At 40.5% G+C, this 17001-nt stretch overlaps 1 protein-coding gene across 9 annotated transcripts in view; it reads left to right on the top strand.

Annotated features, from left to right (window-relative positions):
* Rbms3 (RNA binding motif single stranded interacting protein 3) overlaps positions 1-17001 on the top strand; it is a 680800-nt gene that overhangs the window by 625845 nt on the left and 37954 nt on the right. For 5 of the 9 annotated variants that reach the window (XR_004769778.1, XM_027415321.2, XM_027415323.2 and 2 more), the window contains one exon: positions 552-599. The exons of 3 other annotated variants lie outside the window; for them this stretch is intronic. Coding sequence is in view for 5 of the 6 variants with exons in the window: in XM_027415321.2 (XP_027271122.1) it covers positions 552-599 (48 nt within the window). In the remaining variant the exon portion in view is untranslated. Of the gene's footprint in view, positions 1-551; positions 600-9733; positions 10202-17001 lie in introns of those variants that run through there. One more of the 9 variants, XM_027415329.2, reaches the window with a different exon arrangement.

The raw sequence follows: 17001 nt of genomic DNA, 5'->3' as shown, positions 1-17001 counted from the left end.
GTTCCAAGAGATCTAGGCATGGTGGCTGCACACAAGGTTCCTAGGCCTGGGCAGAGAGTGCTCTGTGCTCTGCCCTTGCTTCGGATAATTAAAAGATAATAACAACTTGGGCTTTATAACACTTGGGTTATATAATCCATACACTATAAGAACATGCAGATTTTTTTCATTAATGTCCTTCAAAGTTATTTCTTTTGTTCTCCATCCCTACCACACTTTGGGTACCCTCTAGATGGACTACCTTATAAAACTCATACATCTTGGGAGGACAAGAACCTCTCACTGATTCTCAAAGGCAGAGATCAAATAGACCAAGAGGGGAGGGAGATGGTGATGTTCTGAGAACAACTGGTCCTGGTAGCATGTAGAAAATGGAGACTAACTATCAACTGTCCACTAGGGTCATGATGCCCTGAGTGCTTGAAGAAAAGGGGGTGGGGCAGATGACTGTGTGATGCACATTGGGCCCTTCCAACTTTTAAAGCTAAGATTCTGTTTTTATTTTCCTTTGGACTTCATTGCATTCTTTCTCATGCTCTTTTCATTCCAAGATTCAATCCCAAGACAGAATTATGGTACTTCACCAGCTGTTGTGTCAGGTAGGAAAATTCTAATTCCTTTCAGACTTAATTGGAGGGGGAGAGATGGATCTTGCCTGGTTTTCTCCAAAGCTCTTCAAAGCAGTGATTCTCAATAGGGGAGGGTATAAGAAGTTTGCATTCCCTTTTGCCAAGGGGAGGGACATGTAGTTATAAGTCTATTACAATAACAATCTGACTTTATGTCTGGAAAATAAATATACTGTCTTTAAAATGAAAAGTAAGATCTCAAAGAGACACTTTGTCCTGAAAGATATGCAGAAGATTTCATTATACGTTCTGTGTATCAATGGGTCTCACTGTTCAACAAGGTTGCCAGAACTGCTGAAGAGTGGAAGGAAGATTTTACTTTTATCAAAAAAAAAAGATCATGTGTTATAAAAGGAGATGGAGAAGCACTGCCATGGAGAGCAGATTCCCTCTGAAGTCACAAAGTTGTCCCCTGTGCTCGCTTGGCTCCCAGGACAGGGTCTGAGATGTACACACAAATCATTTGTTGAATGAATCAAAACTTTAATTTTTTTCAGGGTGTTATATTTGGGATATCAAAAGTGACACTTGTGATATTCCATTTCACAGCAAGGTAGCAGAGGTGGCCTTGAGGATCCATGAGGCTCTTTGGCATTTAATTAGCAATATTTAATTTTGTTGTATAAAATTTAATGGTACAATTTGTAGCTGAGTATATGTGTGTAAAGAAGTTGGTGCTTTAAAAAAAAAAAAAAAAACAACTCTGAACTGCGTAGATACTGTGCTTTCATCCTAACTTTCACTTTTGGTTTGTTGCAAAGAGAAAAATGGACACAACTATTAATTTTTGTTAATTTATTTTAACTGAAGAGTGGTATGAAGCATGGGGAGCTTGGAACTCTTTGAGCCTTTGGCTTATTAGCTGGTTAAAATATTCACGTGGAGCTAAGATGGTCATTGGAAAGAGTACATGAAACATAGTTCAGGAAGTGTCCAAAGAGCCCCGAGGCAGTTGAATCTGGCAGTCAGCAAACAGCTTTCAGTGGAGAGCATCCCACACAAGGCCACTGCACTTCTGTGACACAGTTCCTGAAGAGTAGCTCTTCCTCCTGTCCTGTGGATGTCTTTGGTTATGCCTGTGGCTATGCATTCATCTCAAAGTCATATGAATGCCATCATTGAAGAACAAAGAGTGGGCTTTCAACTGGACATCACTTTGGTCCTCTTGTTCTCCATGGATTGCCATTCATTAAAATGTCATGTGCCTGTATTCCCCCTCTCCCATGTATGACCTATCATATTTTAATGTTTCTTTTGTGTTTAAAACATGTGACACTATAGAGGCGACTTAGTTTGGTATGTATAGCTTTTACTTTCTTTAACCTTTGGCCTCTTTGACAGCAGGCTTATGCTCCTCACAGTTAGCTAACATGAATAGTAGCAAATAATCCCTCAACCAAACATTCTTTCACCTTTAAGAACATAGTGAATGCTGGGTATGGTGGTGCACACCCTTAATCCAAGAATCCAAAAGGCAGAGGTAGGCAAATCTCTACAAATTCAGGGACAGTCTGGTCTACATGATGAGTTCTAGGAATCTATATGATGAGACCGTGGTGAGTGAGTGTGTGTGTGTGTGTGTGTGTGTGTGTGTGTGTGTGTGTGTGTGTGTGACAGTTGATATAGCAAGATATTAACACACACATACACACACATATCGCAATGAAAATTGTAAGCCACTTGTCAGAGTTATTTACTTTATGATCATGGATCCCCACTATACAAACCATCTTAGCAAGAAACAGTACTTAACTTCAGGAGTTCCCATCTGATTCCATGGAAACTCTCAAGTAGATACATGACTTAAACATAATACTCTACAAAACTTAAGCATATGAATGCATGTTTGTGGAATAAGAAATAAAACCACGGAGGAAAATTAAAATCCAAGATATGGAGCTTGTAAATGGAATCAGTCACTGGATGCTTGCAGGAGGCTCTTAGTTCAATCCCATAGAATCCACAGAAAAAATCCAGACACACAGTAATGCCAGCACTGGGGAGCCAGAGACCAGCCAATCTAGCCTAATAGCTGAGTCCCAGACCAATGAAATACCCAACCTTAACAAAAAATGTGGATGGTTCTGGAGAGATGACACCAAAGTTCCTCTCCCTACCCCCACATGCATGTGCATACATACATATCTGTACCTGCACACATGGGCACACATACAAACATGTGACTCACACACACACACACACCAAAAAAAAAAAAAAACCCAATATGACATGTGGTCAATAAAAGATATATTATGTTGCCAGTAGTTGAGTACAAAGGAAGGGACCAATAGAACATTGTAATGGAAAACCACATTATGGACCATTTTACACTTATTTCTCCTTATAAGATTTGGACACTGGGCCTGGCATTGGTGGTGCACGCCTTTAATCCCAGAACTCGGGAGGCAGAGGCAGGCAGATCTCTGTGAGTTCTAGGCCAGCCTGGTCTCCAGAGTGAGTGCCAGGATAGGCTCCAAAGCTACACAGAGAAACCCTGTCTCGAAAAACCAAAAAAAAAAAAAAAACAAGATTTGGATTGGCCATATTGCATGGTTGTGCTCTCCTTTAGGCTTATTTCTGAATAGCAATAGATATGTTTTCTAAGATGGCTGCTTACTGGCTTGTAAACAATTTCATTGACTTTTGAACACTTGTATATCTTTTATCCAACTATTGACCATATTGGGAAAGCAAACTGAGCCTGATGAGGTAATAAATCTTCCCCAAATATCCCAATGTGCCAATATCAAGTGATTTAGATAATCAGCTTCTGCTAATATATGAGCCAATCAAATTGTTCTAATATATTGGAGCTTAAGATGGTAACTTAGTTATCTATGGAAATATAATCTATTCTGTTTTTAGTCAACCAGTATTTTAAACATTACCAAACTATTTCTAAGTACTATGCTAAGTGTTGAAGATGTAAATATAACTAGAAAGTCCATCCTTATTTAAAAAAAAATATCGGCATCATAGCTCAATTTGATTTTGCTGTTTCTTGTAATGTTATTTGTGATGATATAAATGTTATAAAGAATCAAGAATACAGAAAGAAGATTTGTGATACAGAGGAACAGAGTGAATTTGGAGAAGGATCGGTCTGGCTGAATAGGAGTTAACCAGCTAGAATACAGTGGGTAGGTCTACTAGGCAATAGTGCAGGATGTGTCAGCTCTTAGAATGGGAACAGTTTGAAGGACTTGAATGACAATAAGTCCTTTCAGATTGGAGAACAAACTAGGACTTTGACATATATCAAAGCTAGGTCTGTGTGTAAGGACTCTTGGTTCTTTCAGTCATGTATCATCTTGGTCTTTTATTTATTTAATCTCTGTTGGTAGCATACTATGTGCTAACTTGTGGTCAGTATTATTCTTTTGCTTAAATTAGAAATTCGAGAGAGAAATGGACTATAGAGAGCACATTAACCAGTTTATTATAGGACAGAAGAGTGAGGGGGTGAGCGAGAAATGGAAGAGCAGAGCAGAGCAGAGCAGAAAGAGAGGAGAGAGAAGACGACCATCAAAAACAGAGAGAGAGAGGAGAACACTGCTGAGGGTTTAAAAAGGGGAACTCCTGCATGCATGCGCAGAGTCCCAGTATGAGTGTCATGGCACTGTGCATGCCACACCCATTGTCAGGGGAGGGGTCTGTCTCTTAAAGAGGTAGAGCAGGTCAGCATTAATGCTGAACCTTTCAGTCAGTGCTGGGACTAGAAGTCATTAGGAAAGAAAGACATTAGTTATGAACATTTTATTTCAACAATGTAAATGTTCTATTATTAATTTTTCAATTCACCAAAAAAATGTCCCAGTTCTGAAGCAACTTGTGTCATTTTCAGTTGTGAACACTTGGGGGAAATTACTGAACTTTCTGTAGTTCATTATTTCTCTGGGGAAATACTAACCACATAAGGTAGTTGTAAGCACTGATTAAATTAGGCCGTATACTCCACTTAGAACAGATTCTGGCATAAACTAGTGTTTAAATAGTGTTCACTACAGCCACACTAATCATTATTGGCACAATATATTATGTTGGTACAAGAAGGAACAATGGACATAAACTAGCAGAGGTCAGAGAAAGTCCCCAGGGAAAGAATCCTCTAAATGCAGAAACAAAGACACATGGGAATTACTTAAGTAAAAAAACAGAGCTGAGAGTTTCAGACCAAGAAAGCAGCTTGTGCAAAGGCTTCTAAAGGAAGATGATGGAAAGATTGGGGGACTAAAGATTGGTTAGCAGGACAACTTGTGTAGAGAGATGGGGAGTGGGGAACTTAGCCCAAAAAAGTAGGTCAGCTGTAGCAGTATCCTCAGGTATGGTAACTGAGCTCTATGCTGATGGGGATGACATAATCCCTGTGCTTATAGGATGGAGAATATCCAGGGATCAGGCAAAACAGAAACAGGCAAATGCACTGAAGAATCTAAGAAAGAAATCATGGTGGCAAGTTGTTACGATAAATCTTTCCGCCAAAAGCCGCCAGGCCCCACTGCCACAGGTGTGCTTTACACCAGCCGCCTGCCCGAGTTAGGGCCCAAATGAATACACAGAAACTTGTATTAGGTACAATGCTGTTTGGCCAATGACTAGGATTCTCATCTGCTAGCTCAGTCTTAATTATCATAAATCTATATATTTTATAAGACTTATCTTATCGGACGCCTTATTGGCATCCCTCCTTGTCGGTGGATCACATTGTGCCACTGGAACAGGAGTGGAGGGGAAAAGAGAGGCCCTTCCTGTTTCTCCTTCGCTTAAATATGAGTCTCCTTGCTATGTCACTTCCTGCCTGGATCACCACTTCTCTATTACATTTCCCAGAATCCTCATTGACTTCTAGTCCCGTCTAACTTGTTGTCTCATTGGCCAAACAGTATTTTATTTAACAATCAATAAGATAAACATATACAATACATTCCCCATCAGCAAGTAGTCACATTCTGGAAATGGCCATGACATTGAATGCTATTGAGTTTATGATAAGTAGACAGGACACCCTGGATGTTGAAAACCAGTTGAGTATCCAGACAGACATCAAAATGACAAAGCACAGGTCTTCAGCTCCCACAACTGAGCCTGCCACTATTAGGAGCTAAACTGAAGGAGGATCAAGTGTGCTGGGGAGGAGGCTGATTTCTCTGCTGAGTGTGTTGACTTTGAGATGTCCATCACACGTGCCATGTGTTTGAAGTCAGGCAGAACCCCGGGTTTTAAAAAAGGAGCAGAAAATGAGTCTAGATTGAAGGTTGGAAAGGGCGCCATGTAATAGATGAAAAGTGAAACGGAGGAGGAAGTTTCAAATATGTAAAAGTGAGACAAGTACGTAAGAGTCTTAAAAAAGAAGCCACTAGATTTTATTAAACCTGATCACTAGTGAGGCTGGAGATGGATTAGCAATTAAGAGCACTTGCTGCTCTTGCAGAGGACCTATGTTCAGTTTCCAGAATCTATGCCAGGCAGCTCACACCATCTGTAACTCCAGTTCCAAGGATTGGACTCCCTCTACTGGCCACCATAGATAACTTCACACAGGTGTAAATATGTATGCACATGGACACACACACACACACACACACACACACACACACACACACACCAAATAAAACTTTAAAGATTCTCTAGTGAACTTGATAGTGGTATTCAGGGGGCAGGGGGAAAGGGCTAGAAGAGTGAAAGCTTCTATGTCATGGGCAGATGTAGCAACTAAAAGGAACTCCACAAGTTTGACTTTGAGGATCAAAGACAATCTAGTGAAACAGAGAATGATTACTTGTTGTTTTCTTTAATGGAATATTTCTAATATGATGGGAAGAAAGAAGGAGGGAAATAGTTAAATGTTGCTAGATTTTTCTTGTCCTGCCTTGTCCCGCCACCACTTCAACCCCAAGTATACACTCAGAGACTTTTATTAATTACTAAAACTGTTGGCTAATGGCTAGGGCTTCTTATTGGCTACTTCTCTCTCTTAATTATTAATTCATGACTACTAATCTATGTATTTCTACATGGTCTTGATTTACCGGAGAATGCCCAGACCTATATCTCCATTGGCAGCTACATGTTGTTTGTTTCTGGTGGGCTCTCTTCACCTACCTTTCCCAAAATTCTCCTCATCTCCTAATCCCACCTATCTTTCTGCCTCATTGGCTAAAAAGTGTTTTATTCATCAACCAATAAGAGAAACTTATATACAGAAGGACGTCCCCCATCAGTGAGAGATGTATCTAAGAGGGGGTGAGCATTAGAAAGGCCCTCAAGAAAGCTGAATTTGTAAAGGACATGAAGAAGGGGTGTTGTGTGTGCATGTAGGAACAGGAAACTACTCTGGATTCTATGTGATGTTCTAAGTGACATGTGATAGTCTTTAGGGCATGTAATGGAAGGCTTTAGGCAGAAGAGAATTAGAAAATGGAAAGTTTGAGAGATAGTTCATTCAAAACTACAGATAGTGGACTTTTGTGACAATTTTACAAATTATTGTTGTGCATGCATGTATATATGCCTATGGGGGCACAGAGGATGGCTTGAGGGAGTCAGTTCTCTCCTGTCACTGTGGGTTTCAGAGATGAAACTCTGGTCATCAGTCTTGTGAAGCAAGGGCTTTTGCCCATTAAGCCATATTTCGGGTCCAGGAAATTTGATTTTTTTCATGTTGTAATGATCAACAGCCAAGAAAGTAGATTAATTAGGTATGAAGACTTCTTGCAATGAGTAAGAAAACAGGGAATGTGCTCTGATGGCTTGGGTAAGGAAACAGCTGAACCACAAGTGATTTTGAGGAAGACTTTGAAGAACAAACAAAAGATGATAGACTACAGAAAGAAAGTTCAAGAGACTCAAAGTTCAAGAGACTCAGTGTGATGGATGTGTGGAGTACTGAGAATCAGAAAACTTGGACTTTAAGATTTTGGACCATAAACTATTTCTTGATGATGTACTTAATCATGGGGCCTGGTGACCAAATTGGGCTTGGGTAACCCAGATAAAGCATGAGGTATTTCATTGTTGTCACCTCTCCTCAGTCACTGCTCTGTGATACCATCCCAAGTCATTTCCATTAGAAGATAGATGACTATAGCCACACATCCTTAATACAGTCTCCTTTTCATTTATTTGTTTATTTTTGAGATTATAGTTTAATTGCAACATTTTTTCCTTCTGTTTTTTTCCATCCAAAACCCTCTTATATATTCTTCCCTGCTCTCTTTCAAATTCATGGCCTGTTTTTTTCACTATAGTTATTGTATGCATATATATGTATTTTCATATATATTTGTATTTTATTTGTATGTATGTATGTATGTATGTATGTATGTATGTATTCCTAAACACAAGGTGTCAGTCCATATAATGTTACTTGTATGTATGTCTTCAGGGCTGACTTTTTGGAACCTGATAGCCCATTGGTGTGGTCTTCTGAAGCTTTACTCAGTTTGCACAGTTCTTTGTGGAGTGTTGAGGTCTCACTGGCTTTGCACCATCCAGTCCGACGTGTCCATTGGTGTCATGCGTGTTCAGCTTATGTTTGGTGGTCATGTTGCTGGGACTTTACACATGGAGCATCTCATATTACTAAAAGATACAATCTCACAGCAAACTTACCCATCCTCTTCCCAGATGTCCCCTGCGTTTCCTTTTAAAAGAAATTTTACGGGAAAACATATGAATATGTGTCATTTCCTTCTAGGACATCAGTGTAAACCAAGAAAAGACTACGGAGGCCACAAAAGAAAAGAACCAGCAAAGTCTTTCTGCCTTTTGCACAAAGCTTAGGGTTCCAAATTTTAACCTGAGATATGGGAAGGGAAAAAAGAAGAAGGCAGTGGGCACCGGGCATTGGTGGCACATGCCTTTAATCCCAGCACTCGGGAGGCAGAGGCAGGTGGATCTCTGTGAGTTCGAGGACAGCCTGGTCTCCAGAGCAAGTGCCAGGATAAGATCCAAAGCTACACAGAGAAACCCTGTCTTGAAAAAACCAAAAAAATAAAAAATAAAAAATAAAAAGGCAGTGGGCAGAGGGAAGTAGAGCATTTGAGGGACATGTGTTCATTCTCTGCCATACACTTTTATAGATTGTCTGAAACAGACTGAACTGGTAAGTATCAGTAGGCATCTGAGGTTTCACTGAAAGGCATCCACAAGCCCTAATACATGGCCTTAATGTTGGATTTCTAATATGGAATAACATAGAAGGCCCTATAAAGTGGCACCTGGTGGTGCAGGCCTGTTACCATAGCCCTTGGGAATTCAAGGCCATCCTGCTCTGTAATGACTGGTAGTTTGCAACCTTCCTAGGGCTGTGGCCCTTTAAAACAGTTCCTCATGTTTTGGTGATTCCCCAATCATAAAATTATTTTTGTTGCGACTTCATTACTGCAATTTTTATACTATTATGAATCACAATGTAAATATTCTGATTTTCGGGATATCTGATATGTGACCCTGTTGAAAGACTCATTTGATCCCCAAAGAGGTCATGATCTGCAAACTGCTCATACAGTTAGAGGCTAGCCTGCTCCATTAGACAGTTGAGACCAGTATAAACTGAATAGTGGGAATTAGTCCCCCTGCCCTCACCCCAAATCAAACTAAACAAAACAGATGGCAAAGCACTTTACAGCTGGCTTTATGGTTTTTGCTAGTGAGTGGCACAGATTTGCACTGGAGAGTCTCATTTAATTGCAGACAGTGAGGCTTGGCTGAAGCCTAGCTTTGTATGGTCTCCCCTTGGGCAAGAATTACCTTTTGAAGACTCCTCCAACTCATCGGCAGGCTGGGGATAATGTGTGAGTCTCTTCAAAGGAGGAAGCAGTTTTTCAAGCTCTTGACAGCATGTGATCTTCTGGATTCCATGAGCTAATTCCAAATGACTTCCATCTCATCTCTTAATTAAAAATTAGGTCCATTAGTAGTTCCAATTAGCAACAATTAACCATTAAATTGTGTTTACTGTAAGAGACCCGACATAGTTATAAGTGCTCCCACAAGCCTGGCTTAGAAGTCAGCTTCCTTTCTCCCCTCAAACGCTGTGTGCTTCTTTGATGGCAAGAAGGCATTTCTTAAACTGTTCTAAGTAATTCCATCTTTCTTTTCAGTAAGCTGTAATGAGGCGGAGTTTGCTCCACTTGGTTATCCATCCAGCAGACATTTGCACATTCTCTACAGTACTGCGAAGAACCAGGACAAGGAGGTGCAGAATGTGCCCTTTGCCTTGAAAGAGTCAACTGTGTGACAGTTGGCCTGGCTCTAGAGAATGAGCACATGGCCCAATAGGCAACAGCTCATGAGTTGCCTGGCGGCCAGACTGTTCATTAAACACAATATTTGTATAAGTATTAGATATGTAGGCATATGCACACTGAGTCATTATGTTCCTGCTGGTGAATTGTGGGAATATAGTTTTCAGTGATATAGTCATGTGACTTCCTCTAAAGAAAGATTCAGCCAATAGACTCTGATACATGAAGATCATTGTTATTTGGCTCAGCGTTTTTTTGTTTTGTTGTGTTTTTTTGTTTGTTTTTTGTTTCTGTTTTTTTTTCTTTTTTTGTGTGTGTGACACACAGAGAGAGAGGAGAGATGAGAGATGAGAGAGGAGAGAGAGAGAGAGAGAGAGAGAGAGAGAGAGAGAGAGAGAGAGAGAGAGAGCAAAGTTAATGTCCAGGGTCTTCTTTCATTTTTCCCCTTGTCTGCTGGGATTACAAGTGGCCAGCCACCATACCTACCCAGACCCAAGGATCTGAACTCTCATCCTCATGATTATAAGGCTAATACTTTATTCAGTGAAGCTCAATGTTTTTGTACCAGCTCCTTTTGGACTATATTAGGATTGCTAAAAAATCATACACTTTATTTTAGTGACCATCAAGATGTATCTATGAAGGTCCACACAATAAAGAGTTGGGGGCTTTCCAGGGCCTAATGTCTTTGTCATGGTATCATACATGCAGCATGCAAATTGAGGCAAGAACAGCTGTGTTTACTTAAAGGGGCTGCAGAAGATGGTAAAGTGTGTACCGTGCAAGCAAGATGATCTGAGCTTATTCTGCAGAACTGGTGTAATAAAGCCTGGCCTGGTCTTGTGTGTTTGTAGTCCCAGCACTGGGGTGGCAGAAACATGTGGATGATTCGAACTTACTATGGGCCAGCCTAGCTGAATCAGTGGGTTTCAGGTAAAGTAAAAGACCCTGTCTCAAAAACAAAATCAAGTAAAAACAAAACATACAATGTGGACAGCATCCTGAGGAATGACAGCCCTGAGGTTAACTTCTGACATACCCACATACCCCCCCACACACACACATACCATTTATTACATACAAAGATAGTCAATTTATTACTACAAAGAGAGCCAACTAACTGGGTTTGGTCTGCATGCTGCAATTTGCCTTTGTCCACCCCTATTCATCAGTGTATTTTCCTAAGTTCCTTATTGTTTTAAGACATAGGAAGTTTCTTCCTTTAAAATGAACATCTTTGTCCAAGGTGGCAGAGACTAAAACAGAGCCAGAGAGACATTTCTTAACATGGTCCTTCCACTGCTATGTCACCCTGAGGGAAGAGGCAAGCTACCTCTGTCTTACTTAAAAATCAGCTACTTCACAGAGTGAGCCCGAGACTGACAGAGTGGCTGGCTTCTTGTGTGACAGTCAGGGAAAAGTGCTCCTGGGGGACACAACAGACAAGTAGGTGTGTGGGCAGCAGCAAACAGTGGTTCCATGGCACAGTCCTTCATCAAGGGGGTGGGGCACTGGCTTGGAGCCCAAGATAAGCAGCCAGGGCATCACCTACCACACTGGCCATAGCTAGCTCACTTTGACACTACATCCCAAAGCCATAGATTTACACATCTACAGAAGGACACAGACTATTTAAGACGCAATGGAGGAAAATAAGGCTTTCAAAGGCAAAGTGGGTTTGGAAGGGAGCAGGCTCCCCATGCATGATCCACATACCTGGTATGGAAAATTCGCAGTTCATTTTCAATCAACAGCATAAACTGGGCCCTTGGGGCTCAGTGAGACACCCCAACTGTGAATTGACTGTGAGGTAGTACTTGCCGCAGGCAGACTGGAAGCACACCATACTGAAGAGACACCATTAACAGACATGTTAGCATTTCTCTAGACTCCCCGGCAAATTAGTTTATCAGAAAGCAACATGCTGGAACCGTCTGATTGTAGGTCCCTGTTGTAAGGCTTTGTGTGTGTGCAAATGGCGTTGTCTGAACCCCTTGTGTCTTACAGGAGGGCTGGATGGTGTCAGCATTTAGAAGTGCTGCGAGTGCCCTTGAGTCAGGGCACTGGAAGTGATTGTACTTTTACTCAGCAGCCCTTGTATAAAGAAGAAATGAATTGCTCAAATCCAGGAGACAGCCTGTGTCTCTCATGAGAGGAATGCATGAGTTTCTTTTGCATCCACAGTGTATCATGAAGAACCTAATCTAGTTTCCTCTGTATCCGGGTGATAGGGACAGTTGGATTTGGTAGGATATGTTGACTTTTGCTTCCTTGCTTTTAAATGTTTATTAGTCTGATTACTTTGTGTTATTCATTTGTTTTTTGTTTTGTTTTAAGAAATGGAATCTCACTGTGTAGCAGAGGCTGGCCTTGAAGTGTCAACCTTTTATTTCTAAAGTACTAGGATTTCATGCATGTACTAATATTTCCCATGTATTTCCTGCCCTTAATTTGTGCTTTATATTACCTAACCCTTGATTTTATGACCATCTAACATCTTCAACATGGAAGTATGAAGACTAGGAAAGGGTTGTGAGTATATCAATTGGCACAAATGCTGACCTAGCATGTTCAAGGCACTAGGATGTGTGTGAGGTTTAACCTCCATATTCACAATTTTAGACATACCCACATACCCACATACCCCCCCACACACACACACACAAACTGAGGCTTCCTTTCCTACATTCAAGAAGTGTTAGAATTCTTTCAAGGAGCACTTGCCTCACAGATGCTATAAGAGGTTTAAACTAAAAGCCAACTGGAATTTTAGAATACTGTTTATGACACACGAGTAGAAGAAATATTACAGGAGTTAATTCCATATTTTCCATGTTAGCTCAATTGTTATTGCATTATTGGCTGAGTTATTATAAAATTACATTTTAAACATTATAAATAAGAAAAAGAATGCACAGCAATAAAAAGCAGGTAAAATGGTAAGGATTTATGATTTTGAAGGTTAAATGATACAGGAACATTTTGGAAACATGTAACATGTCCACTGTGTGTGTGGGGGTGTGTGTGTGTGGGTGTGGGTGTGTTTAATTGCTGTTATATAAACTTTTTGAAATTTTGCTTAGTAAATAACAATGTACTAAAATTTAAATAGCATTTTCAAATACGACATTGAGGAGATACATTATTTTGTATCTTTGAGATTATAATATGATTCTATTTCTCCTTTTGCTTTCCTCTCTGCAAAAACTCCCCTATACCTCTCCCTGCTCTCCTTCAAATTCATGACCTCTTTTTTACTAATTGTTTTTGCAATTATAGACTACTATATATAGACATATATAGACTACTTATTCCTACATATAATATGTTCAGTCCATACAAGTTAATTTTTAGGATCAAGAACACATGGCAGAATTAATGTCTGTGGGGTGCTCCTGTCACTGAGAGTAATTGACAGAGGGACCTCTATTGTCCTCCCTAACCCCACTCTTCACACCTCCTCTTAGTGGACTTTGAAAGCACCGTGTCTCTTTACAGATGTGGCTTAAATGTATTGAGCATTTACAGTCACTTTCAAGTTTTATGTGAATTCATTAAATATCGGCCATAAGGTCGTTGTCTCTAACCAGCTGGCTGCTGCTTTGGGTATTCTTCATATTGAAATCTAATTTCAAGTGATGTATTCCTTTCTTTGCAGGCAGCATTTAGATGCATTTAGAGGCTTCTGAGTTCAGTTAATGTGAGAAGCTCAGTCTTTGGTGTTTGTTGGAATTTGACACATGGCACTTAAAATTAGGCCCATACATAATACATTTAATATGATGTATTGACAGTAAGTCTAGCTTCCACGTGATGACTATACACATGCAGACACATATATACTTTTACTATATACATATATTTTAGTTTTCTGCTTAAGACAATATTGCCTGCAACAATTTGCTTCTCTGGGATGCACACCACATAATATTTATAGCTATCAAAGGCACATAGATTTCATTCTCGAGTCTATTTTCTGCCCAAGTCCCTGCTTATAATGCCATCCTTCAGATGTCTCTGTTTTATTCATTCTGACAATGTGGAATTCATCAGGCCAATCCCGTTTTCCTCATCTGAACCACACATTCAGATGCATTTACTGGGCTCTTCCTTTGATTAAGTATTGATGGAAAAGCCACTGGCTAACTCGCCTGCCTTCACACCACACACCAAGGCCACAATTGCTCCAACCATTCCTTTACAAATGGAAACAAAGCCTTGAACAGATTTCAAACCAGTCGTTCCTTTGGTCTATATGAGGTGGGCATACCTTCAGCTGGCAGCAAAGCAATGATGGCATCACAGTGATGGGTGGCAAAGTCCTATAAGGCACACTTTGATTACTCCACATATCTGCTTGGAGCCCCGATACCTGCCCAGGAGACTCATCTGCCAGGGAAAGCATGAGATTTTGGAAATTAGAGTTTTATTCAATGGGGAAGGTGTGGGGAGGGGGCTGGAAAGATGCCTCTGCAAGTTCAAAGCATGTGCTGCTCTTCCAGAAGACCCAAATTTGGATTCCTTATCAGGTAGCTTACAACCACTTGTAACACCAGCTCCAGATGATCTGGCTCCCTCTTTGGTTCCTGTGGAAACCTGTGCCCCTATGCATTTACCCCATCCTACCCTGTATAAATATAATTTAAAACAAAATCTTAAAATAATTATGAATATTCAGAGTCATGGAAAAAACATTTACATATTTCAGATATTTGGTATGGAAGGTGGAAATCTACAAACTAAAGACTAGGGACCAACTATTGCCAAACATTTAGGTTCACTCATTAGGGGAAGGGTGCCCTAAGGAAAGAGCAAATTTGGGATGCAAGTTGGAAAGGCTTAAAGATACAAAACTTGGCTATGTTGGGCATAGTCAGGAAGTGAAAGGCACTTGCTGACTCCTCCCTTCATCAGCCTTACCCAGCAGGCAGATGGCTGAAGCACAGCATGCTTGTCTTTGACAGAGGTCCAGCAGTCGTTGACATTCTGTAGAAAGGGTGGTTTGTACATTTGCAGGAAATGCTTCTACATGTTTTTCAGCACCTGCTCATCCAGGGGCCTGGTACGATGATTGTGATTAACCTTTGAAAATGGTTTAATTGGACATATTATGAACTTGTAAATAGCTACAACTAATTAAAGGCTATCGGAAAATTTCCCATGAATTCTTCCCATGTCTCAAGAAGGATTATAACACTGCCTGAAAAACACAACTAAACACTGAGTGGCCCTGACAAAGGATAAGCATAAACACTAGCTAGGCAAAAGAAGCATTTTGATCCTTACATGCCCACACATTAGGGCCACATGGATTTGTGTCTATAACACACCCTTGGAGTGTCTTATGTGTTACTTCTGATGGGCACACTTACTCTATAAGAGAGTGTCCATGACCTCCTGTAAATGGTTCTTTATAGTTTAGTGGGGCCTCTCATTAAAGTTTATGTTCCTTCCCCTGTTTTAAAGTTCTAAATTCTCCTATGTGAAGATGAGTGCCCCCTTGGATCTGATCCTCAAGGGTCCCCTTTTCGTTTCTAGCCCATGTTTTCTTTCTTCCTTTATTTCTATCCTGTTTTGTCAAACTATAGCCCTCCTTTTTTTTTTTAATCAGTTTGGCCTTTTGTTGCTTTGTGTGTTTTTGAGACAAAGCTTTGCTGTGTTGCCTAAGGTGCCTCAGATTTGCAATCTTCCCGCCTTGGCTTTCTGAATGATGTGATAAAAGGCATGTGACACCACGCTAGCTCTTCCTGTCTTGTCCTGTTTACATTGGCTTACAGTATAAATAGCTCTACCCCTTATGTCCATCTGGTATATTCTTCTTGCTCATGCCACCTGTTTCTGTCCCTGACACCATGGGTAGCTACTCTGTCTCTCATTTCTCAAGGAGATATTATTAGGACACTTTGGATTGTGTCCTTCTCTTTCTCAGTGGTATCTGTCCTTGGGCTGTCACACACATGGCTCTAGTTAGGCCCTATCCTCTACTGGAAATGCCTCACCAGTATTTTCAGTTGCTTCCTACGTGTTCTCATCTGACCCTCCCACCCCTCTCTGGCCCATCAATTTAACCTCCATATTCACAACTTTAGTCTACTTAGATTCTTCAGCAAACTCCCTCAGGGTTCTGGTAATCCTCTGGAGAGATTACTTCTCCATGCTAAGGCTCTTAAAGTTAAGCATGGCTATGCTTTAGGGTTATGGGGGGGGGGGTTGGCAGGGATGTGGAGTATAGGTCTTCTTTGTAGGTGAGAGCTATATGATTTACTTGGAGTTGAAGAGAAAAATCACAGAAAAATACTCTCAAAATTTGTTCTTCTATTCAACTATACTTCAAACCCCAGAAACAAAAAAAGCACCCTGGTTCACGCAGTCGCCCTTATTTATGTATATTGTAACACATAGGATGTCTGTAAACAGTTGAAGCCATTTTACTCCCTAACCCTGGCCCAGGCAGATCACTGTATCTTTTAATCTTATCACTGAAATTCTTTGCTGAGTTGGCTAGTGGCTCTGTCTTTCTTACTCTTCCTTCACACAGACCTGAACTACATTTTGAGAGTAATATTTTGAAGTACTTATTACAAAGACATGGTCTTAACATTAGTAAATGACTGTCCCTACCAACGGATTCCTGTTGAGAATAAGAAAGCATGTCAGATTTTTAAAGATTGATTTCATTATTTATTTATTATGTATACAATGTTCTGTCTGCATGTTTCCCTGGACACCAGAAGAGGGCATCAGATTTCATAACAGATGGTTGTGAGCTACCATGTGGTTACTGGGAATTGAACTTGGGACCTCTGGAAGAGCAGCCAGTGCTCTTAATCTCTGAGCCATTTCCCCAGCCCTGCATGTCAGATTTTTAAACCTGATATGATTTTCTCTAATAGCAAACCTTCAACTTGGAATTAATACATCCTAGAGATGGATATGGTTAGCGTTCTAATTTTATTCTGTTGCTGTGGCAAATGCCATGATCAAAAGTTACTGAGGGGGATAGAAAGCTTATTTCAGCTTTCAGGTCACAGTCCATCACAAGGGAAGTCAGAGCAGGAACTCAAGCAGGAGCTTGAATCAGAAACCATAGGGGAAATGTTGCTTGCTGGTTCATTCACAAGTTC

The sequence above is a fragment of the Cricetulus griseus genome, chromosome 4, assembly GCF_003668045.3.
Source record: "Cricetulus griseus strain 17A/GY chromosome 4, alternate assembly CriGri-PICRH-1.0, whole genome shotgun sequence".
Classification (NCBI taxonomy): domain Eukaryota; kingdom Metazoa; phylum Chordata; class Mammalia; order Rodentia; family Cricetidae; genus Cricetulus; species Cricetulus griseus.
This window is presented reverse-complemented; position numbering and strand designations above follow the sequence as displayed.